Below are 24,264 nucleotides of genomic sequence, written 5' to 3'. Positions count from 1 at the left end.
AGGATGGGATAGTGTTGCTGTGGTAGCAGGTTTGGCTGTATCACACAAAATTAATTTGCTGGCAAAGTTTTGCTGCTGTGCAACTCTCTCCCCACCCCCCTTTTTTAACTAACTGATGTTGCTCTCTTCTGTATGCCGAACAACTCATCAACTTGGAAGGGGTCTGCAGTAGTCAGATGCTGTATGACAACTTTGATAGCTGGCTTAGTGGATTAAGGAGCTATTAATGAGCTGTTGTGTATGTTCCAGAAGTGCAAGGTTCGTTTCCCACAGCCTCCATTGCCTCCCTGTAGGACTCTGAGCAAGTCACTTAACCAGACTCCTTTCCTGGGCTGAGTATGAGAAAAGGTCCATAGAGATCAGTGCTCTACCCCACAAAAAAAAATACAGATAAAAATAAACTCTGTTTACATAGTAATGTATGTGATAGGGACCAGCCTGCATGCAATAGTACTATCTTTGAATGGCATGAGATCCTTTGAGGTGGTGATATTCATATGTGCTATATGCATGAAACATTGTGGTTACAAAGTGGGGTAAGATGACATGCAAAGTCTTGAACGGTGTATCATTAATTGAGTCGCACTTGACTTTGGCATGCCATTCTACAGCTTACCAGCCTTGCTCTATGGGGCACAATGTTTGACTTTTGCCCACAGTATGTTGTTTAAGAGACATTGATCTGTAGCTTGTTTTGTATTGGAGGTGTCTAATTTAGCAAATATTGGTGAGTTTTGGTAGAGATACATGGGATGGTATCAAAATAATGTGATAGAGATATATGTGCTGTGGCATCATGTCTCATATGATAAAAGCAGCAGAACAGCATTTTTTTTTTATTTTTATTTTTGTGTAAATGTAATTTTGGGCATATTGTTTTATTTTATTTTTTTTCTTTATTTGCATTTTACAGGTCCAAAAAGAAGGTGATGCTTGCTCCCAAACCAAAACTTAAGGTGAGTATGTGGTAACTTTCATGTCTTATTTCAAGCAGCTTGTTCCTTTTTGGCAAACAAGATGAAATTGTTCATGGAAAAATTCCATTACACATTCTTAAGTTTTTCACTCTGTCAAGTATAAAACCACTCCTGCAGTGTTCCAGACTATCGGAAAGAATCACGTGAACAATGTTGTGGCCTGGTATTGTTAGAATACTGTTGGCTTAGTTATTTTTAATATGACAATTCTGAATTAATTTCAGGAGCCCATATACTGTGAAATGAGCCAATGTTGTTTATCTTTCCTTGTTTTCCTTAGCTTCACAAGTGTCTGTTCAGTGTCTCACCAATGCTTACTGTCATGTTAGACTTGTCAGAGTATATCGCTGTCAGGTGAAAAGTTGATTGTTGTATTCAGTTCTGATGTCCTTTTATCTCTTAACTTGACTTGTGTTTTTTGCATTCTTAATGTTCGGGTGGTATACACTGGTTGTCACAAATGTTATTGCACTTGTACTGAGAGTGACCATGTACTGGTTTGGAAAGAGGTCATCACTGGCAAACTTTCTCTGAGGTGCAGAGACCTCAGTATGGCAGTGTAGTGGCTATTGTATCTACAGAAAAGCAGTTTTCAAATTCTTTAGAAAACTTACATTTTTGTTAACATTTAGAATTTGAAATGTAGACTTTCATGTTTGGGATATGGAGCCCATGATTTATTATGGTATATCATCCATCCACATGTTGGAAAACTTATGGAGCCAAACTGAAAAGGCTCTCTATTCAGATTCACTATGTAGTTTAGAATGCTTATGTTTTAATCACTCAGCTGCTGCTACTACAGTGAAAATGCATAATCTCCTTTCCTGTTGTATTTCCTGGAGTATATGAGCCACTTGTTTCATCATGGAGTAACTGTCAATCAGTAGTATACATCCATAGTTGTCATTTCCACAAAGGCTTACAAGGATACAGCCTATGGACAGTCAGACTTGCTCAGAATTATGTTGTGCATTTTTGTAACTGTTTTAAGTCTGAGACTGCTTCCTCATAGTTTCTGATGAATCAGTTAGTATGGTGCCTTTCAAGTTAGCATTTTACATTGAAATTTAATAAAATTGTTGTTATGTGAGCACCACTTCACTTGGGCATATATATCAAATACAGAGTAAAGTACTGAATCTGTTTTCAACATAAAAATAAGCTATTTGCACTTGTGGTTATGAAAGAGTTGATCTTTACCAGATCTTCGCACTGTTTTTCCTGAGACTGGTTATAATGGGGAAATCTTAATTATCTTTAATAATGTTACTTTTTAAATTTTAACAATATATAAATCAAGAGTATGGAAAAATAATCACTTTCATTACAAGAGACAGAAAAAAAATTGAAACTATATTATGGATAAAAGTTACCCACAGACATTAGAATGTGTGAATGTATATTCCATTCCTTACTGAAGAAAATGAGGATGTTTGATATTGGTATATAATGTAGTACACGACAAATATTTGGTAAAATTACTTTATCTTAAAATTGTGTAATGGACCAGTCAAACTTAAAGGGGGGGAAAAAACTGCATCATCAGATTGACGTAGGATACATGTGGTGTGAGTTAAGGATGATGTGGTCCTGAGTGATGGGAGATGAACAGTGATGATGCCCACCCACAAAGATGGAAAAAGGAGCTGTCTGGATAATACAGGCCAGTGGGTGTGACCATACTAGTTAGTAAAATGATAATAGCATTCTTGACATTCAGGCTTACAAGGTTCCAGTAGCAAATGGGCTGCTTAATGAATTTCATCATGGATTCATAGTAAGTAGATTGCCTAGGACTATCTTGATGCCTTTCTTTGATTGAGATGAAAAGAAAATAGACAAAGACAATCGCAGTGGATTAGATTTATCTGATCTTCAAAGCTTTTGACTGAGTCCGACATGATTTGCTATCTTGAAAAGATGAGGAAGTAGAAAACAATTTAAATTGTATATTTGGCTGGTGAGGTGATTAGATAGGAGGGAATAGTGGATGACAGGAGGGGAGATCTCCTAGAGAAAAAAGTGGTAAGTAGTGTCGGAGTCAAGTGGTCTTGGTCCAGCTTGTTTAAGGTGGATATACAGGAAGCCAGCTGGGATAGTAAAGGATAATGGAGGGGAACCACATATGGTGACAGTCTAGGGGGTTAGCCTTTGCCCATTGGAAAAAAATGAGAGAGTTTGGGAATAGTAGATGCATAAGGCACTAAAGATGAAATGTGATGGAGTTGTATTGCAAAAACTCTGGGGGTAGAAATAAATAAAGAGAGCATGGTTTACTAAGATACAGAAAAGTACTTTTCCATAGACTGGAAAGAGTTGTATATATGCCATTCATTTGCCAGAATAAGTAACTGAAAAGTTTAAATTATTTGAAATGTAAAATGAGAGAGGGAAGGGCAGCAAATCTTAGGCTTTGCCTAAGAAAACTGAGACAGTAAAGTATTCAAGTAGTTGTCAGACGCCTGTTTGTTTTCATAAAAACATGGAAACTTGAGAAATGGTAGCCATCTTTACTGGCATTGATGAATCAAGTCCTCACTATGACCCAGGTGATCCAAGTTCAAGTAGCATCCCTTGCACCTACTGGTTGTGATTCATGGGGAAGAGGAATGATGAGATGTTGCCTGCTTGCTTGTTGCAGGGAGAAGGTTGTGAGGGCATGCTGGGGCCACGCTGTCAGCATCACAAGCCTTCAGGAGTAGTGATAGGGCCATAAGAGCCACTGCTGTATTGGTTGGGTGGACAAAAAGGGTGGAATGTGATGCAAAGGTAGATCATTCCCCATATTGTGCCATTGAGCACTCGCTAAAGTAATGCCACCCTTGCACATCGGAGGGGGAGGTGGATCTTGAAAAAAAATGACCACCTTGAGACTGTAGCCTGACAACTGCTCACTATGCCATGTTTCACTGATGGTGCATGTCAGCTCACTCCCCTTAAAGCTAGCACACATGAACTCCAGATATACCATTGTACAGAGATGTCCTTGAAGGGAGACCCTCCCAGCAAAGGTTATACCTGTAAGCTAGTATGTCGTGGTGAATTGTAGGGAACGTGAACAGCAAGCAAATTGCATTAGAGGATGCCTGAATTCATTGGAGGATAGTGGGGGAGGGGAGGAGTGCAATCAAATGCTATTCCAGGACAGCAATTTACACCTTCTTTAAAAAAAAAAAATAGTAAGCAGGCATTGGTTGAGTTGCCACCATATGGACATATTTCATACAGTCTCTGAACACTGAAGATCAGCTGTGATATTAGAAACAGTCACCTTGTTGAAAAGCCAGTGACACTATGAATATCACTTCTCATATTTTGTGTACGGGCAGCCTTCTGTCATTATTTTTATTTATTTATTTATTTTACTGTAATTCTGAATTCATCAAGGATCTTTAGGTTGTTTTCTGTATGTGTGTAAGTTTGTGTTTTTAAAACTGTTCAAAATACTTTCTTGAAATTTTCAAGAGATAAGTCCCCTCCCCCAGAAAAAAAATCCTCAATTCTGCTTGCAGCCTCAAAGATAATTTGCATCTGCAGCTTAAGTTGTTATGAAAAGAAAAAAAATAATGTTTTTGTATGCTACATCATTATAAAATCATCATTGTATACATGAATATATTTTTTGTATTCCTGAAGTTACAAAAACTCTGTTTTTATAGGCATTATATTTGTTCTGTATAGAAAACTATATGCTGTTTTGTAAATGTTGCAGGTTGTCAGTTTTGTGACCATTTTGGCCTGAATTCAATCCTGCATGCAAGTATAAGTATATCGTTTTTGCTTCAGGATGTTCTCATTAACATTTTCAGGACAAGACTATATCTATTAACCATTTGAAATAATTTAACAAATTTCTTAAACATAATGTCACCTACAGAATGCACATACCTGTGACTTTAGATATAAAGATGTGTCTATGACTTTGTCTTCATGCATTTGCTTTGATGCATAGACATTGGTAGGGGAAAACCATAAATTAATCATAAAGCCAGTGATGGCAAACATCCCTGTTCTGGAAATACGTCCAGTTTTTACTTCTGATTTAGTGACAGGGCACATGTGCTGTGATGTTCTCCGTGTTTCACTGTTGCAGTCATTACATTTGGGTAATCTGCTGGCAGGTTGCCCTCAGTCAGCCTGATTAACAAAGTCTTGGGTCCTGCGTCGGTTGCTGTCCCTTCTTCCATGACGTCAGGTCGTCAGGGGTATAAAACATGCAGCCACCGTCATTACATCAGTCTTTCTTGCCGTGTGGTGCCCGAAGCAGAAGCAGTTGGCAAGTGCCGGTCGGCCGACTCCTGAAATTTTGTTTTCAAGTTTCAGAACCGAAGTCTTCAACTAAAAGCCAAGTACCCCATTGGGGAAACTTTTTCTTGCTTCTTACCGATGTCAGTAAAAGTTAATAATTGCATTACTTGTGGGAAGCAAATACCTCATAAGGATTTTCATTTGTACTGTATTCCTTGTCTAGGCCATGACCACAACATGCCTTGCTGTCAGTTTTGTGCTAAATTTAATCAACGCACGATTAAACGTCGGTATATTGTTGCTTCTAATTATTTTGGCTCAAGATTTAACTATCCAGAAATGTCGTCGGTTAGCAATCCGACTACCGGAATACCTAAAAAACGCAAAGAAAAAGACAGAGACAGACCGTTGAGGTCCAAAACTGACGACGATGCTTCTCCTAAGCCAGGCACCGGTTCGCCAGTACTCAGTGAGGTGCTTTCGCAGCCCGTGATACCCGCTACTTTTGATTCACAAGCCTTTACTGAGACCCATTCAGAGTCCGGTATGCCGCCAGATGCTTTAAGTATTGAACCTGTGGATGTCTCTACCTTAGATGGGTCTGGAGCCACTGAGCAGGCACCAGCTTCTGGGGGTGTTTTCAAGCCTAAAGATTTGTGTATTAAACTGACGCCATCTTCAAAACTAAGGCCAAAATCTACTTCTATGTCTAAAATACCGACGCTTGGGCCATGTGTATAGGCCCCAATGCCTAAAAAACAAATTATCAAAATGGCTGAAGATTACCTTGATCAGGGGTACCCATCCCCCTCCTACTAAGAGGCCTAGGCAAGGCACTGACTGTGAATCTTCAGATCAGGTTTCTATTTCTTCTGATTCTTTTTCTGAACAGGATTTATCTATACCTACTTATGAGGACTCTGATGCAGAAGATTCCATCCCTTCTGCTTCTCCCCCTGAGGATTTCTCTTTTGGAGAACTTTACATACCTTAAGGGAACACTTACACTGGGAAAGTCAGGATTTCTCTGAATCTAAAAAGAGACTTAGGGATTTTCTTCTTCTTCCACAGCATAAGCCTTTGGCTATACCTCCTGTTCTAGACATTGTTGATGATGTTTTCTCAAAATCCAGTATGACTCCTGATTCCCTGCCTCCGGCTCCTAGTAAGCCAGGCAGATACTACAGGGTTCCTGACTCCCACAAATTCCTTTTCAAAAACCCTACTGCTGACCCTGAAACCATTTCTCAGGGTCCCAAGGGCGTTAAGGCCTCTACTGCTAAAAATCCTACCCCTTCTGACAGAGATTCCAGGGCGCTGGATAGATGGGGTAAGAAGGCTTACACGTCTGCAACCTTGGCAACCAGGGCTTTAAACTGTCAGTTTCTTATGCTTAAATATCAACAGCATGTCAAAAATTATGTTGATCTCTGGCTGTGTGGAAAATAGAGTTGCAGGATGTATTACATTCAGCTGAACAAGTTGGAAAACATACTTTGCAGTGTGGTTTTGATTCTTTGGAGGCCTCTTGCAGGGCTTTTGTTACAGGATCTGTGATAATAAGGCATGCTTGGCTCAAGGAGCAAAATCTGCCTGACCATGTTAAAGCAAAATTGTTGGATGCTCCTTTACAACAGGACCGTCTCTTTGGTAATAAGGCTGAAGAAGTTTAAAAAAAGATGGAAGATAAAGCTAAATCTATGCAAACTGTGAAAGATTTCTTACAAGTGCAGCCACCCAGATTAAGTAGGCACTGGCCTACTAAGAACTGGTCCTTTCCAGTTCCCACGAGAGCCTCTCAAGTCAAATCCTGACATTCCAAATGCTCCAGGTTTCAGTCACAAGGAAGTTTTAGAACAAAACAATGGGGTGCCTCCACCTCTAAACCTGGAAGTAACAAGGCACCTCTCTATGGTAAACAGTCTCAATGACTTTCCACTATAATCACCAAGCACTTACCTTTTAGCCGCCCCTTTCGGGGGAAAACTGGCACTTCATGCATGAAACTGGCAACTGATTACCCAGGACAAATGGGTTTTAAGTATAGTATCCCAGGGTTACAGATCTAATTTCCACACGTTGCCAATCCCAAACAGATGGCCAGATCTGCCTCCAAATCAGTGGGCAGAGGCCCAGTATCAAGTTCTGTCCCTCATGAATATGGGGGCTATTCATCCAGTACCAGAAAAGGAAAAGGGACAAGGTTTTTATTCAATACTTTTCTTGGTACCCAGAAAAGACCGTTCATGGCGTCCAATTCTGGACTTATCCATTCTAAATACATGTCTGGACATTCCAAAATTCATGATGCTGACTCTTCAACAGTTACTACCTATGCTAGGCAAAGATGCCTGGTTGGTAACTCTAAACTTAAAAGAGGCTTACCTGCATATCCCAATCAGGGAATCTTGTAGAAGATACCTCCACTTCAAAGCAGGCTACTTGCATTACCAGTTCTCTGCACTGCCCTTTGGCTTATCTACTGCGCCCAGGGTCTTCACAAAGTGCATGGCACCAGTAATTGCTTTTTGCAGGCAAAGAAATATTCAAATTTATCCATACCTGGACGATTGTCTAATTCAGGCAGAAAACAAGGACGCTCTTCTAAAGCATCTGGCGTTTGTAAAAAGGATTCTAATTTGTCTAGGGTACACCATAAACAAAAAGAAATCACAACTGGTACCCTCTCAAAAAATTACATTCCTGGGTGCAAGCTTGAATACAACTGCCCAGATGACTTACCTTACGCCAGAAAAGCAAATTCAATTGATGACTTACTTCAAACAGGTGGCCACAAAAACCCAGCTATCTGCAAGACAGATTCTGCAGGCCTTGGGATTCATGGCCTCCTGCATTCTTCCAATTCCATATGCAAGACTGCATATGAGGAAACTTCAATGATACCTAAAAAGTTTATGGATTCAACATTGTCACAGCCTGGAAACAATGATTCCTATCATACCTGGCCTGCAACTAGAGTTCCTATGGTGGGCAGAGGCCTGCCACCAAAACAAGGGACTGCCATTCACTCCACCCCCTGCCGCCCAAACCCTAACTACAGATGCATCAGGCTATGCTTGAGGGGCGCATCTGGCAGGGAAATGCATTCAGGGCAAATGGAGCCCAAATCAAATGCACCTACATATCAGTCAGAAAGAGATGCTAGCTGTACAGAATGCGCTGACAGCCTTTAAGGACTACCTTCATCCAGGACAACTACTGATAAAGACAGACAACACCACAGTCATGTGGTACATAAACAAGCAGGGGGGGTACACATTCCTACCCCCTTTGCAGACTAGTCATGGCATTGTGGAACACGGCCTTGACTTATCAAATACATCTACAAGCTCAATTCCTGCCAGGAAAGCTAAATACTCTGGCAGATGAACTAAGCAGAAATCTTATGGACCCACATGAATGGAAACTGGAACCACAAGTTTTCAGCTTGTTGACATGCAAATGGGGGAGCCCAGACATAGATCTTTTTGCATCACCCCAGAGCTATTAGTTGGAAAAAATTCCGCAAAAGAATTCATCACAAAAAAGCTTGGAAAGTGGATGCTCTATCAGTCTATGCTTTTCCCCCTCTGCCTCTGTTCTCCAAAGTCCTACTAAAAGTCTGACAGGACAAACCAAAAATTATTTTGATCGCTCCAGACTGGCCTCGCCAACACTGGTACCCGCTCCTGCGCAATGTGTCACACCTTCCTCCGTGGCACCTGCCTCAGACACCTTACCTACTGTCTCAGCAGAACTATCAAATTCTGCACACTTGGCTCCTAACTTTGAATCTTGCAGCGTGGCTAATTAACTGATTTCACCCTTGGCATCTCTTAGCAAATCTGTAATGGATGTCATTTTGGAGGCTAGAAGGCCTAGTACTAGAAAATCTTATGCTGACAAATGGAAAAGATTCTGTGCCTGGAACCAAGCACAAGGAATAAGCACAGCGATGCCCAGTATTCCTCCGATTCTGGAATACTTAACTGAGATGCTTCACAGGGGCCTATCTTTTTCTTCCATAAAAATCCATGCATCTGCCATTTCAGCTCATTACAACACAGAACCTCCCCTCTTTTCTCATGCTCTGGTAAAGCAGTATCTCAGAGGGGTCAAAAATTTAACACCTCCCAGGAGAGCACCAACTCCTGCATGGGACCTCAGTTTTGTTTTGGAAAAACTCTCTCTACCTCCTTTTGAGCCAGCTGCTACTGTGGACCTAAAATTTCTCTCTTGGAAAACAGCTTTTCTTTTAGCAGTCACTTCAACTAGAAGAATTTCAGAATTACAGGCTCTTATGGCAGTGGAGCCTTTCATTATTTTTTATCCGGACAGGGTTGCTCTCAGGACCAATCCATCCTTTATGCCTAAGGTGGTATCCAGTGTGGCTCTTAGTCAGACCATTCATCTGCCAGCTTTCGTTCTCAATCCACAGAACAAGGGTGAGCAGATTCTGCATTCATTGGATGTACACAGACAAATACGATTCTAATTAAACAGGACAAAATCTCTAAGAAAATCTGAACAACTATTGGTGGCATTTGTTGCAGGGGCAGGGGGAAAGGCTATTTCAAAGCAGACTATTTCTAAATGGATAAGCCATTGTATTCGTTTCTGCTATATGCACCATGGTAAACCTGTCCCCAAGGGGATCAGATCTCATTTCACCAGGGCTGCATCTACTTCTGCAGCTTTTCTCAGAGGGGTTCCTACCAGAGACATTCTAGAAGCTGCTACCTGCAGCTCAGTTCATACGTTCACCAAACATTACCATTTACCTCTCTTCTCTAAATCCAGAGCTGGCTTTGCCACTGCTGTCCTGCAGGGCCTTATAGCAGCTCCTAATGCTGTATAAATCCATCCTCCCAACCATAGCTTTGGGATTCTACCCAAATGTAATGACTGCAACAGTGAAACACGAAGAACATAGTACAGTTGTGTACACTTACCATAAATGTAGATGTTCGAGTGTATTCACTGTTGCAGTCCTGGTTACCCTCCCTCCAGCCCCCTGTTTTTCTCTAACTATACCTCTCCTTTCTTTTACTATGATTAAAAGCATTTTTGGTGTATTTGCTTTTGTTTGGAGGTATATGTTTTGTGTTTTAAATTATATACACACACACACACACATATATATATATATATATATATATATATATATGTATATATTGCTCCCCATTTGGGGAACACCTGACATCTGGGGCAAGAAAAACTGATGTAATGGCGTCGGCTGCATGTTTTATACCCCTGACGACCTGACGTCATGGAAGAAGGGACAGCAACCGACGCAGGACCCAAGACTTTGTTAATCAGGCCGACTGAGGGCAACCTGCTAGCAGATTACCCAAATGTCATGATTGCAACAGTGAATACACTCGAACATCTACATGTATGGTAAGTGTACACAACTGTACTTTTCTTACTCTGAGCTGAACTACAATGTGTACCTAATGGAAACCACTTGCCAGACTCTGTCATCCATGTAGCTTATACATATGTTTGAGTATATAGATTGGTTAAACATTTCTATCTACCTGTGCATCATATTTGTTCCTTGCATGGGAAAAGCTAAAGATTCTTTATTAGATCACTGTTGCAGTAGCCATTACATTGTGGACATACCCTGCCAAGTAAACTGTACATCTGGCCAATCTGCAAAGAATCAGACTCCTTTCTTCTGTGCCATGCACACATGCTTAGCGCACAGGAGGATATGCTGTTGGTGGGACATACAGACACACCGAAATCCAGAACTTTCTTGCCATTAGTATGCTTGTGCAGGCTGTCATTGACTTTGCATCTAGTAGACCTGTTGCTTCACCTCCAAAGACCATACATCAGGAAATTCCCAGAAAGCACACTTGGCGTACTAAGCTTTTATCCCATCCTTCTGTCCATTCTTTTCAGAAGGGGGAGTAAGGAAGATTTGGTATAACTTTACTCAAGAACTGTTCAAAGGCATTCAGTCTTTTCAGTCTTCCTAACTTGTTTTCTCTTCCACAAATACGGAAAGCAAGAGACGACTTTCCTCCCCTGAAGATTAAGAAGAATTATCCAACATGGGTAGTGAAAGTCTGGGTTATGCTTCTCTGATTATTTCCTCAGCAGGCGGTCAGTCTAACAGCATACTTCATCATTGGACTACTCGTATGAGGAATACTCTGCAGTAACATCATAGGATTTTTTTTCACATGGGAATGAAAAGAAGTGTCTGACTCGCAGAAAAGGTACTACGAATTACTCAGTGTGGACTCCCCCTAAATCTGTGGCTATCCTTCCAGATGCTGAACAAGCACACTGCCCTACTGGCATGTAAGTATTAGTGTCCTGCTACCCTCCCTCTAGTAGTCTAGCAAAGCTCAGAACTCCTCCCACTCCCTGTCTGTGGGGGTGGAGGGCCAATCACCTTGAAGGGCCAGGAATGCTCTTCAAACCTACAGACAAGACTCTTCAGACTTTTAGCACCACATAATAGAAAGATCTCTTGGAAGACTGTTCTCCTCTGGTTTTCTTCCACTACTGAGCTCAGATAAACCCTTTTGGGTTTTTATTACTCCCTCTGCCTTTTTGTATCAGTTCTGCTGATTTTGCTTTTTTTTCTTGCTAGATAATTGTACATACATTGAGTTGTATTTCTCTTTCAGTATGAGTTATACTGCTTATTTTAAGCCGATTTTAGAGAATGGGCAAACTGTACATCGGCACCCTGATTGGAGAACGAACGTTCTCCAGCAGGGTATTAATGTACAAGTAATGCCTGCTGAAAAACGAGTCTGCCACTTCATGGCAACATATCAAGCTGCCATGGAGCTTGGACTGAAGAAAAAAAAAATTAACATCCGCCATTATTTTACACTCGCTAAGCAGCGTTTTTGCTGTTTAGTGAGTGTAAAAAAAATATTCAGAAAAAAAGTGTGTGTGTTTATGTATGTATGTGTATGAGTGTTTTTATGTTTCAGTCTGCATGTGTGAGTGCATGTATGAAAGCAGAAGAGACTGTGCGTGAGAGATCAAGAATGAGGGCCATCTTGTGTGAGTGAATGTGTGCATGAAAGCAGTCTTGTGCAAGTGAATGCTTGTATGAAAGCAGAGGAGACTGTGTGTGAGAGAGATCGAGTGAGTGAGAGCAGTCTTGTGTGTGAGTGAACACGTTTGAAAGCAGAGGAGATGTGTGTGTGAGAGAGATTGAGAGTGCGAGCGATCTTGTGCAAGTGAATTTGTGTATGAAAGCAGATTAGACTGTGCGTGTGTTTATGTGTGGGAGATCGAGAGTGAGAGCAATCTTGGGTGAATGAATGCGTATATGAAAGCAGAGGAATGTGTGTGTGAGATTGAGAGAGAGAGAGAGTGGTCTTGTGTCCAAGTTTCCACAGAATGTCTGGATTTTTGCCTAATATTTTTGTCTGTTCCTCATAAAATTTGTGTTTTTCTGAAGTTTTGTGGCAAATCAGTGAGGAGTGAATTCACTAAATAATGATGTACATTTGAGTTTCAGGCTTTATATCTTTCAGAAGATGCATTGTAATGCAAGACCTTTTATTCTAGCAACTTTCTAAGTATATAAGAGCAGTATTTAACATTTGTCCCTTTTTTGTGCTAAGAGGTTGAGAGTTATGCTTGCATGAGTGAATCCAAGTATGAGGACAGGGAGACTGTGTGTGTGTGTGTGTGTGTGTGTGTGTGTGTGTGTGTGTGTGTGTGTGTGTGTGTGTGTGTGTGTCTGTGAAAGAAAGGAAAGTAGACTATGTATGAGAGAGAGAGAATGGGCTCTGTAAAATTGTTGATGTTATGTTGTCCTATCTCACCTTCATTCTTTGCTGGTTGGGTTCGAAACCGAGCATTGGTTCCGACTTGGCCTTTACTAAAGCTCGAGACCTTCCACTGGCTCGAGGCTATTCCGTATCCCGTCATGCATAGGGAAGATTACCCAGATCTCGTTTACCGCTAAACTAGATCAGGTTGCTTCCTACTAGGCTCCAGACTAAGCAGAAAAGTTTTAACCAGTAATTCTTGTCCTTTTTTCTACTGTTGAAAATATTTAGTGTTTCTATTGCTTGTCAAATTTGCTCATTTTTTGCTGTGATTTGTGTGTTGCTGCTAGCTGTCGTCTTTCATTAGGCTATCTCCCTACCCTATCTCATGTCCAAACTCCCTTTCTATCTCAGGGTTTGTGTGGATTTTATTGTTGTAATTTCTTCCTCTGATTTTGATAGAGTTCGTTTAAGTTAGAGAATTCCATGAATCAGCCTGTTTTCTGTTAAAGGGCTTTCCCTTCGCTTTCCTCATTTTTCCACTTATTGGGAGTTGTTTAAGTTAGAGACTTCTCCTCTGTTTCCCCTTTCTACTGTTGTGGTGTGTGTTCCCTTTGGTTGCTTGCTTATTAATTAAAAAAAAAGGCTTAGTTTGTGCTTTAGTGTAGTTGATATTGTTATAGTTAAAACCACTAACGTAATTTGATTTGGTCATAGTTTAAAAAAAAATTGACAATTTGTCATGTCTAAGGATGGTAAAGAACCGAAGCCTTCTGGCTTCAAGAAGTGTTACCAATGTATGCAGAAAATGCCTTTAACGGATGGACACACCTGCTGCGTTTAATGTTTGAGTGCTGTCCACCTACAGGAATCCTGTATTGTTTGTCATGGGTTTAGTTCTAGAATTTACAGGAAAGAAAGAATAAACTTATTGTAAGGGATCTTTTCAAATTCCCTTTCTCTGAGGCTATTGAAGGAAAACAGAATTCTTCCTCTAAATCACCAATGTTAGACAGTCTTCAAAAAGAGGTTCTTCCTCGACGCCAGCATCTGACCCGGCGAAGAAGCAGACAAAAGAATCGGCCAAGGACCCGGAGGCTTTCGGGCCCAAGAAATCTGTCTCTTCAGCTCTACTGATCCTTTCGGAACCAATAGAGTTGTAGTCAGAGCCAGTCTCTTATATTGTAACTGGTCTCGTCAGCACTACATTCACCCATTCTACAGTCAACCAGATCCTTGGCTGCATCCTCCCGGTCTTCCAGGAGCCTGTTCGACGACGTAGAGCGGGTGGTTAAGAGACTACTACAGACATCGGCATTGGCCAAGATCCTGTCGATCCCTCCCAGAATGGAGTCGACTCCGACAACCATCACCACCCCTATGACAATTCCTGCTCTGACCCAAGTTGCGGCTTCAGAGCCGGAGGGCTTGGATTTGATAGTAGTGGAATCCTTGGGACCAAGACCTGCTCCAGGATCTTTGGTCCCGATTTCTGCTCCAACTTCCTTGGTGCCATCCTCGGGCAAGGAATCTAGGGATCGACGCTCCCCCATCAGGTTGGACAGCTGTTGTATCCAAATCTACCTCTCGGTGTATTGGTGCTGGTCAGCTCGGCACCTACATTGGCCTTGGAGCCTATAGCCTTGATTTAGGGGCAGTCTCCTGGTTCTTCGGAGCTGGAGGCTCCCTCGGAACAGGATGTGGTGCATTCAGAGTCATGAGGAGTGTGCTGTCACCCCAGTCAACTCCACTCTCAGATCCAAGCTCCCTTCCCCCAAAAGTGCCAGGGTCTGTCTCTCTACCATCCCTCCCCCTCAGGCGTAGAGACCCGAAGTTCCAGGATGACCCAGTGGGCGAAACTATCTCTTCCAAAACCTCTCCAGAGTATCCTTGTGAAGAGGGCCCTCAGAAGAGAACATGTAAGAGGAAACATCTAGACTCCACTGAGGAGTCTGTCACTTCAGACACGGACCTAGATGATTCAGAAGGGTCCCCATAGTCACCCTCTAAGGATGTCTCGTTTGCAGACATCCTGGAGATCCTTAAACAGAGAGGTGGCTAGAAACCGATCAACCCTTCTGAGGATGAGTCCGTGTACCTGGAGGCTTTCTGGTTTTGCCCCTCCACCTCTTGGGTGATCCTGCCTTTCGACCAGCTCCTTAACGTAGTCAGTTGAAAGGCATGGGGCTTTCCAGAATCTGTGGAACCCGTTCCGAGGAGGCCCAACAAGTTCATTACTGCCACCTCTTACAAGGAGTTTTTGTCCAAAAGTGTCCCAGGAGATGCTATGGTGGTGGCAGTGGCCACAAAAAAAAAAGGAAGTGTCTGAGACTTCCACGTCTGTCCATCCACCGAATAAAGAATTTTGCACGATGGATAGATATGGAAAGCATGTGTTCTCATCAGCAGCCTTTACACTCAGGTCGCTGAACTACTTGACTCATTTCACTTGACTTCAGAGGGATCTCCTGAAGGAGTTAAGGGATACCCTCCAAGGTTCTACAGCTGCTCGGGTTTCAGACAAGGTGACCACTCAGCTTGCTACCTTAAACTCAATAGTTAACTCCTCCATGTGGCTTATATCTTATGGGGCCGATGGAGCGAGTAGGGTTGTGGGTACAGGAATTTCCTTAAAGAGGCATACGTGGATGCGCCTGTGTGAGTTCGCAGAACCCTTCAAGTCTTCCTTTATCAACGCCCCTTATGATGGCTCGTCTTTGTTTGGCCCAAAAGTGAAAGAAACTCTGACCAGGTGTGAGCAGGAGGGTAAGACTCTCTCTGCCTTGGGAGTATGTTTTTCCCTCCCTACCAGGCCTTATCCCAAAGGCCATAAGGGAGGAAAGATGTGGTTCCATAAGTCCCAAAGAATTTTCCCAGGCGCACGTGGTGAATCTTCCCCCAAGGGCATAGGGAAAAACAAAAGAAGACGCTGACCTCGTGGCAGAGGGTGTCCACAAAATCAGGGCGACGGAGATACGTTGTTTGGTAGGCCCTTCCAGCACTCCTGAAAGGAGGCCTGCCAGTCCCAACTCTGGAGGAAGTTGCGGGTTGATTGTCACTGTACCAAAACACCTGGCTAAATATTACACAAGACAAATGGATACAGACAATAATATCCAGAGGCTGCAACATTCCCTTCTCTTCCCCTCCGTAAGAAAAAAGATCACTCCCGGATGTTCCACCCAGCTATAGGGATCAGGCAACCCTAGAAATTCAAAGGTTGCTAAGAAAGAGAGTCTTCCAAGACATCCCCGCAGACCAAATTGGATCCAGAACTTACTCGAGGTTCTTTTTAGTTCCAAAAAAGACAGGGGATTGGAGGCCCATTTTGGATCTCAGCAGGCTAAACAAGTCTGTAAAAAAAAAAAAAATCAAAGTTCTGGATGGTGGCACTGCAGTCAATACTTCCCTTTTTGGGAAAAAACAATTGGATTTGCTCGATAGATCTCCAGGATGCGTACTACCATATAAAAATCGACAGACGATCCAGGAATCACCTACGCTTTCAGCTGGGGGCCATTCACTATCAGTTTTGAGCCCTGCCCTTTGGTCGCACTACAGCCTGCAAGAGTGTTCACCAATTGCATGACAGTGGTCACGGCTCACTTGAGACATCTAGGATTCCAAGTGTTTCCATATCTGGATGACTGGTTCCTAATTGCCACCACCGAGCATCTACTAATCGAAGCCAGAGACACCACTATTCACCTGTGTTCACAGCTGGGTATCACCATAAACTTAAAAAAAACTGCCTTGTTGCCATCACAACTTATTACATTCATAGCAGCAGACTTAAATACAAAAGACATGGTAGCAAAACTTCCCAGAGAAGGCATTTTTTGGCCAGCCATCGTCAGCAAGGAGGGTGTCAAGCATTGTCCATTCACCCTCCCTACTTAGTTTTCCATAAAGATAGCGTCTCCCTTAGAACTAATCCATCCTTTCTACCCAAAGTTTGTTCTGAGAGTAACTTGAATCAGTCCATTGACCTACCTGTTTTCTTCCCGAACTATGGCAACAGGGCAGAATATAAACTTCATCTATTAGATATGCACAGGCATCTACATTTTTACCTACACAGAACAAAGGAATTCAGGAAATCTGATCAATTATTTGTATCCTTCTCAGATAAAAAGAAGGGTACTCTAATATCAAAGATCACTCTGTCAAAATGGTTTACGGATACTATTACCTATTCATGCACTTTTCAAAGTAGACAACTGCCTGATAGAATTTCAGGCTAGGTTACCTATGGATTCAATTTGTGCTGCAGCGACATGGGTTAAACCTCATACCTTTATCACTCATTACAAAGTAGACTTGGCCTCCCAAAACAGGGCTTCCTTTGGATCCACTGTTATGAAGAGTTTGTTCCCTTGAGCCACCCAAGAAAGAAGGTGCTAGGGAAGGTGTCCCAACTAGCAAAGAATGAAGGTGAGATGTAGGACAACATAACATAAAGAAGTTATGTACTCACCATAACGTTCCATGTTTGTTGTCCATCTCGCCTTCATTCTTGCATCCCACCCTCCTTCCCTCAACCTTCGCTCCTGGAAGATCGATAGGAATTTATTGGATTTAGAACTCTTGTTCCCCGATTTCCCTCTTTAGTCCTATATGGCACATGTTATGGGTATACTTGAGTATATGTGTACATATTTTTCTTACTGATGATTAGTAATTGCCAACAAGATCTGGGTAATCTTCCCTAAGCATGATGGGATAGGGTATAGCCTTGAGGCAGTGGAAACTCTCGAGGTTTAGTAAAGGCCGAGTCGGAACTGGTGCTGTGTTCCAAACCCAACCACCAAAGAATGAAGGCGAGATGGACAACAAACATGAAACGTTATGGTGAGTGCATGACTTCTTTTTTTACTTGCTTATTTTTTTAAATACTATATTATTTTTTATATATTTTTGATGTATTAAATGCTTTCTCCAACACTGTTAACATATACTACAGAAAGTTTGAAACATTAGGTGGAGGTACTATTTTACATCAAAAATGTATTAAAAAAAAAAAGTAAAACACAACAATTTTACAGGCAGTCCAGTCTCTAAGCGCAATAATGCTCTCCAGGGTGTGTGTTAATATGTAAATAATGCCCTTCCAGGGGTGTAGAGGCCCTCCGCCTGTGGCATCTGACCTCATAACACTCCTGGGCGGATATTAATTGCACATTAACAAACACCCTGTCGGGCATTATTGTTTACCTAAATTTATGTGAGGTTTTTAACCCCTTAATGTGCAGTTCCTCTTATTGTCTTATGCTGTCAGAACCACAAGTAATTTGCAGCAGTTATTTCTGTTGATTAAAAGCTCTTTCCAAAGTTTTGACAGGAAAGCTTGCTGTTTTTGCAGTTTATTTTTCTTTGGGGGTATGATTATTTGAGATAATTAAGTAGATGATCAGCGTTTTAAACACATTTTTTGCTTAAATCCTGATTTTGGCACCATTTTGTTAAACATTTGTGATAGGAATTTTTTCTTAAGTTTAAGATTCATTGTCTAAGGCTATTTTAGGTTGTTTCTATTCATTGCTTAAATTATCTTTTATTAAAATTTGGGGATGGGGGTGTCTTTTGTGCTTTGTGCTAGACTACGGAATGTTTTTTTCTCAGTGCAGTATTTAGTATAGTATGTCTGCAGAAACTGACTTCAGATTATTATTTTAGAGGGAGAATAGTGAGGTTTGTCTATTTTGTATGGGGCTGACTATATCACCAGTATTTGGTATTGATTTGGCTAGTTTATTGTCATTTGACTTGATGGACTCAGAAGTGGTGCCTCACTCCCCACCCTCTACCCCTTGTGCATCTAAAATACATAAAAATAAATCAGAAACTATGCCTCTGCCTGTGGTTTGTGTTGTGGCTCCACAGTAGCCTTAACCTTGGGGAGGCTATTGGACCACTCCTCTTCTATTTCTGCCAGGTCTGCTGGTGTGGCGTTAGCACCGCAACTGTGTGTGATATGAGAGTCAGACACATTATGTAAGGCTATGCCATTATCTGCTTCAGGCATAGGAGAACCAAATCTTTTAGGTGCAGGAGAAGTGTGGTGCAGAATCCATTGTTAGTGTTGATAGATCTTCTCCTGGGGATTTTCCTACTAGAGTAGTGCATGCTAAGAAGACACAGAAAGCCCCCACGGTATTGTAGAGCAGCAGTCTCTGTTTAGCCAGCTAAAATGGTGTTTGTGGTTAGATCCATTGTTGCAGCAGCTGATTACAGGATGCATACCTGGGTTATAAGTAAAGCCAGTGCTGCCACCTCCGGGCAGTCATCCAAGGATCTTGATTTTGAAGGGAATCTGGTGTCTTTGTTTTTGGACTTGTCAGAGTTGGATCATTTAGTTTCCTCTGATGAAGAATAGTTCAGGAACCCAGCCAGATGTTTTCTTTTATCCAAAGAGTGCTGTAGAGGAGGCAGATACTATTGCTAGTAATGCAGCATTGTCAGCTGTGATCATGAGGTATACTTGGTTGTACAGCAAGAACTTTTCTGGTGAGTTAAATGAGATTTTGAATGCTCCGACTGAGTCTGTTTGTGTGTTCGGTACAGCAGCTAATCAGATCCTTTAACTAGCAAAGAATGAAGGTGAGATGTAGGACAACATAACATAAAGAAGTTATGTACTCACCATAACGTTCCATGTTTGTTGTCTCTCGCCTTCATTCTTGCATCCCACCCTCCTTCCCTCAACAGAGGTAAAGTCATACATGGGGTGTCGAAAATGTTTCATATTCACAAATTTCGGTTCTTTAAGCAGGATAATTTTTAACAGCCTTCCAAATGGAAGTCCCAGCCAAACAAAAAACAAGGCAATAAATGGAAATGGCAGGAAGAGAACCCTGTCAGACCTAACAAGAGGGGATGTTCTTCGTGTTTCACTGTTGCAGTCATCACATTTGGGTTATCCCTCCCAGGGTAGCCCTCGGCTTGCCTGAATACCAGAGGCTTAGTATTTCTGCATCGGTTGCTGTCGCTTCAGGAATGACGTCAGGTCGTCAGTAGTATAAAGTAAGCAGCCGACGCCATTACATCAGTCTTTCTTGCCGCGGAGCCTAAAGCAGAAGCAGTTCCCATGAGTGACAGTTGGCCGCTACCTGAGTTTCTTCTTCCAAATTGAAGCTAAAGTCTTCTAAAGCTAAGTACCCCGTTTGGGGATCCTTTTTTCTTGCACTAACCGATGTCAGAAAAAGTTAACAATTGTCTCGCCTGTGGAAAGCAAATGCGTCACTTGCTTAGGCCCAGACCATGACGTCCCCCGCTGTCACTTCTATGCTTTGTTCAACACCAGAACTATATGTCGTCGGGCCCTTATTGTAGCTAGATTTTTTCGCTTACAGTCCTCAAATTCTGATATGGCTTCAGTAAGCCATCCGACAGCAGATCTTCCGAAAAACGTAAGGATAAAGACAGAGACAGACCGCACAGGTCTAAACCTACCGACAACGCTTCCATTAAGCTAGTCATCAGTTCTCTGATGTTCTTCGTGTTTCACTATTGCAGTCATTACATTTGGGTTATCTGCTTGCAGTAGCCCTCAGTCAGCCTGATTAACAAAGTCTTGGGTCCTGTGTCGGTTGCTGTCTCTTCTTCCGTGATATCAGGTCGTCAGGGATATAAAACATGCAGCTGATGCCATTACATCAGTCTTTCTTGCTGTGCGGTGCCCGAAGCAGAAGCAGTTCGCAAGTGCCGGTCGGCCAACTCATGAAATTTTCGTTTTCGAGTTTCAGAACCGAAGTCTTCAACTAAAGCTAAGTACCCCATTGGGGAAACGTTTTCTTACTCCTTACCAATGTCAGTAAAAGTTAATAATTGCATTTCTTGTGGAAGGCAAATACCTCACACAGATTTTAATTCGTACTATATTCCTTACCTAGGCCCTGACTACGATGTACCTTGCTGTCAGTTTTGTGCCTTATTTAATCAACGCAGTATCCATCATCGGTATATTTTCGCTTCTAAATATTTCGGTTCTCTGTTCAGTCATCCAGAAATGTTGTCAGTTAACCATCCGGCTACCGAAATTCCGAAAAAGCAGAAAGATAAAACAGAGACAGGCTGCCTAGGTCCAAAGCTGCCGACGATGCTTCTCCTGAGCCAGCCGCCAGTTTGCCAGTACTCAATGAGGTGCTTTCGCAGCCCCTGATACCCGCTACTTCTGATTCGAAGGCCTCTACTGAGACCCATTCGGAATCCGGTATACCGTGAGATGCTTCATCTGTGGAACCTGCGGATGTCTGTACCTTGGATTGCTTCAGAGCCATTGTGCAGGCACCGGCTTCTGAGGGTGTATTCAGGCCTACGGACTTACATATTAAACCAACGCCTCCTTCTTCTTTAAGACCTAAACCTCGAGCCATGCCTAAGAAACCAATGCCCAGGCTGCATGCACAGGCCTCTATGCCTAAAAAATAAATGATGGCTGAAGATCTTATAACTCTAATCAGGGGAAGCCAGCCACCCCCTTCTAAGAGACCTAGGACTGAATTTGCTTATGAATCTTCTGACCAGGATTCTGATTTTTCTGATCATCTTTATTTACCCTTATCTACTTATGAGGATTCTGATGCAGAGGACTGTATTCCCTCTGCTTCCCCGCTAGAGGATTTTTCTTTTGGTGAAACCTTGCACACTTTAAGGGAACATTTTCACTGGGAAAGCCAGGATTTTTCTGATTCAAAAAAGAGGCTTGGGGATTTCTTACTTTCTGCCTCAGCATAGGCCTTTAGCTATACCTCCTGTACTAGACATTGTTGATGATGCCTTTTCTGAATCTAATTTGGTCCCTGATTCTTTGCCTCCTTCTCCCAGAAAACCTGATAGATATTACAGTGTCCCTGATTCTCACAAGTTCCTTTTTAAAAATCCTATTGCGGTTCCAGAGACTATTTCACAGGGACCCAAGGGCATGAAGGCTTCTACTGCTAAAAAGCCTACCCCCTCTGATAGAGACTCCAGGGCACTGGATAGATGGGGTAAGAAGGTTTACATTTCTGCAGTCTTGGCCATTAGGGCCTTAAACTGTCAGTTTCATATGCTGAAGTATCAACAATATGTTATTGGATTGCTTAAACAGAAAATGATGTTGATTCCTGACTGTGCTGAAAATAAATAATTACTGGACTTAATGCATTCTGCTGAACAGGTTGGAAAACATACTTTGCAATGTGGATTTGATTCATTAGAGGCCTCTTGCAGGACTGCTGTCACTGGGTCTGTACTTAGAAGGCATGCTTGGCTTAAGGAGCAATCTTTGCCTGATCATGTTAAAGCTAAACTGTTGGATGCTCCCTTAAGTCAGGACCGCCTGTTTGGCAACAAAGCTGAGGAAGTTTTTAAAAAGATGGAAGATAAAGATAAATCTATGCAAACTGTTAAAGATTTCTTACAAGTCCAGCCTCCAAGATTTAGTAGGCATTGGCCCTCTAAGAATTGGTCCTTTCCGGCCCCTTCCAGATGTTCTTTGTGTTTCACTGTTGCAGTCATTACATTTGGGTAATCTGCTGGCAGGTTGCCCTCAGTTGGCCTGAATAACAAAGTCTTGGGTTCTGCGTCGGTTGCTGTCTCCTCTTCCATGACGTCAGGTGTATAAAGCATGCAGCCGATGCCATTTTAATCAGTCTTTCTTCCTTACCGATGTCAGTAAAAGTTAATAATTGCATTACTTGTGGGAAGCAAATACCTCATAAGGATTTTCATTTGTACTGTATTCCTTGCCTAGGCCCTGACCACAACGTGCCTTGCTGTCGGTTTTGTGCTAAATTTAACCAACGCACTGTTAAGCGTCGGTATATTTTTGCTTCCAAATATTTTGGCTCTAGATTTAACTACCCTGAAATGTCGTTGGTTAGCAGTCCGACTACCGGAGTACACAAAACAACTCAAGGAAAAAGACAGAGACTGACCGTTGAGGTCCAAAACTGACAACGAAGCTTCTTCTAAGCCAGTTGCCGGTTCGCCGGTACTCGGGCGCTTTTGCAGCCCCTGATACCCGCTACTTTTGAGTCGCAGGCCTCTACCGAGACCCATTCAGAGTCCAGTATGCTGTGAGATTCGCAAAGTATTGAACCCACGGATGTCTCTCACTTGGATGGGTCCGGAGTCGCTGAGCAGGCACCAGCTTCTGAGGGTGTTTTGAGGCCTCAACATTTTTATATTAAACTGATGCCATCAACAAAAACAAGGTCAAAAACAACTTCTATGTTTTAAAAACCGACGCATGAGCCACGTGCTCCTATGCCTAAAAAACAAATGATCAAAATGGCTGAGGATTTGATTACCTTGATCATGCCCCCCCCCCGCTAAGAGGCCTAGGCAAGACACTGATTATGAATTTTCAGATCAGGTTTCCATTTCTTCTGATTCCTCTTCTGATCAGGAATTTTCTATCCCACCTTATGAGGATTCTGATGCAGAGGAATCCATCCCATCTGCATCTCCTCCTGAGGATTACTCTTTTGGAGAGACTTTGCATACCTTAAGGGAACATTTTCACTGGGAGAGTCAGGACTTCTCTGAATCTAAAAAGAGGCTTAGGGATTTTCTTCTTCTACCGCAGCATAGGCCTTTGGCAATACCTCCTGTTTTAGACATTGTTGATGATGTGTTCTCAGAATCAATACTTGGCTCCTGATTCCCTGCCCCCGACTCCTAGTAAGCCAGACAGATATTACAGGATTCCTGACTCCCACAGATTTCTTTTCAAAAATCCTGCTGCTGATCCTGAGACTGTTTCTCAGGGTCCCAAGGCTTCTACAGCCAAAAATCCTACCCCTTCTGATAGAGATTCCAGAGCACTGGATTGATGGGGTAAGAAGGTTTATACGTCTGCAACCCTGGCAATCAGGGCTTTAAACTGCCAGTTTCTTATGCTTAAATATCAGCAGCATGTTATGGGCTTACTGAAACAGAAAATTATGTTGATGTCGGAATGTGTGGAAAATAGAATTACAGGATTTATTGCATTCAGCAGAACAGGTTGGAAAGCATACTTTGCAATGTGGTTTTGATTCCTTGGAGGCCTCTTGTTGGGCCGCTGTTACTGGATCTGTGATAAGAAGGCATGCTTGGCTCAAGGAGCAAAATCTCCCTGATCATGTTAAAGCTAAATTGTTGGATGCCCTTCTGCAGCATGATACTTTGTTTGGTAATAAGGCAGAAGAGGTATTAAAGAAAATGGAAGACAAAGCTAAATCTATGCAAACTGTAAAAGATTTCTTACAAGTGCAGCCACCCAGGCCTACTAAAAATTGGTCCTTTCCTGT

General features: G+C 42.2%; 1 protein-coding gene across 4 annotated transcripts in view; it reads left to right on the top strand.

Moving 5' to 3' along the window:
* The window catches only part of UBN2 (ubinuclein 2), a 2,968,476-nt gene that overhangs the window by 2,212,304 nt on the left and 731,908 nt on the right, over positions 1-24,264 (top strand). For all 4 annotated transcript variants that reach the window (XM_044074031.1, XM_044074022.1, XM_044074006.1 and 1 more), the window contains one exon: positions 914-956. In XM_044074031.1, the coding sequence (XP_043929966.1) occupies positions 914-956 (43 nt within the window). The remainder of the gene's footprint in view (positions 1-913; positions 957-24,264) is intronic.

The sequence above is a fragment of the Protopterus annectens genome, chromosome 1.part1, assembly GCF_019279795.1.
Source record: "Protopterus annectens isolate FY-2018-M chromosome 1.part1, PAN1.0, whole genome shotgun sequence".
Lineage (NCBI taxonomy): Eukaryota > Metazoa > Chordata > Ceratodontiformes > Protopteridae > Protopterus > Protopterus annectens.
Note: the sequence above shows the minus strand (reverse complement) of the source record. Positions and strands in the feature narration are given on the sequence as shown.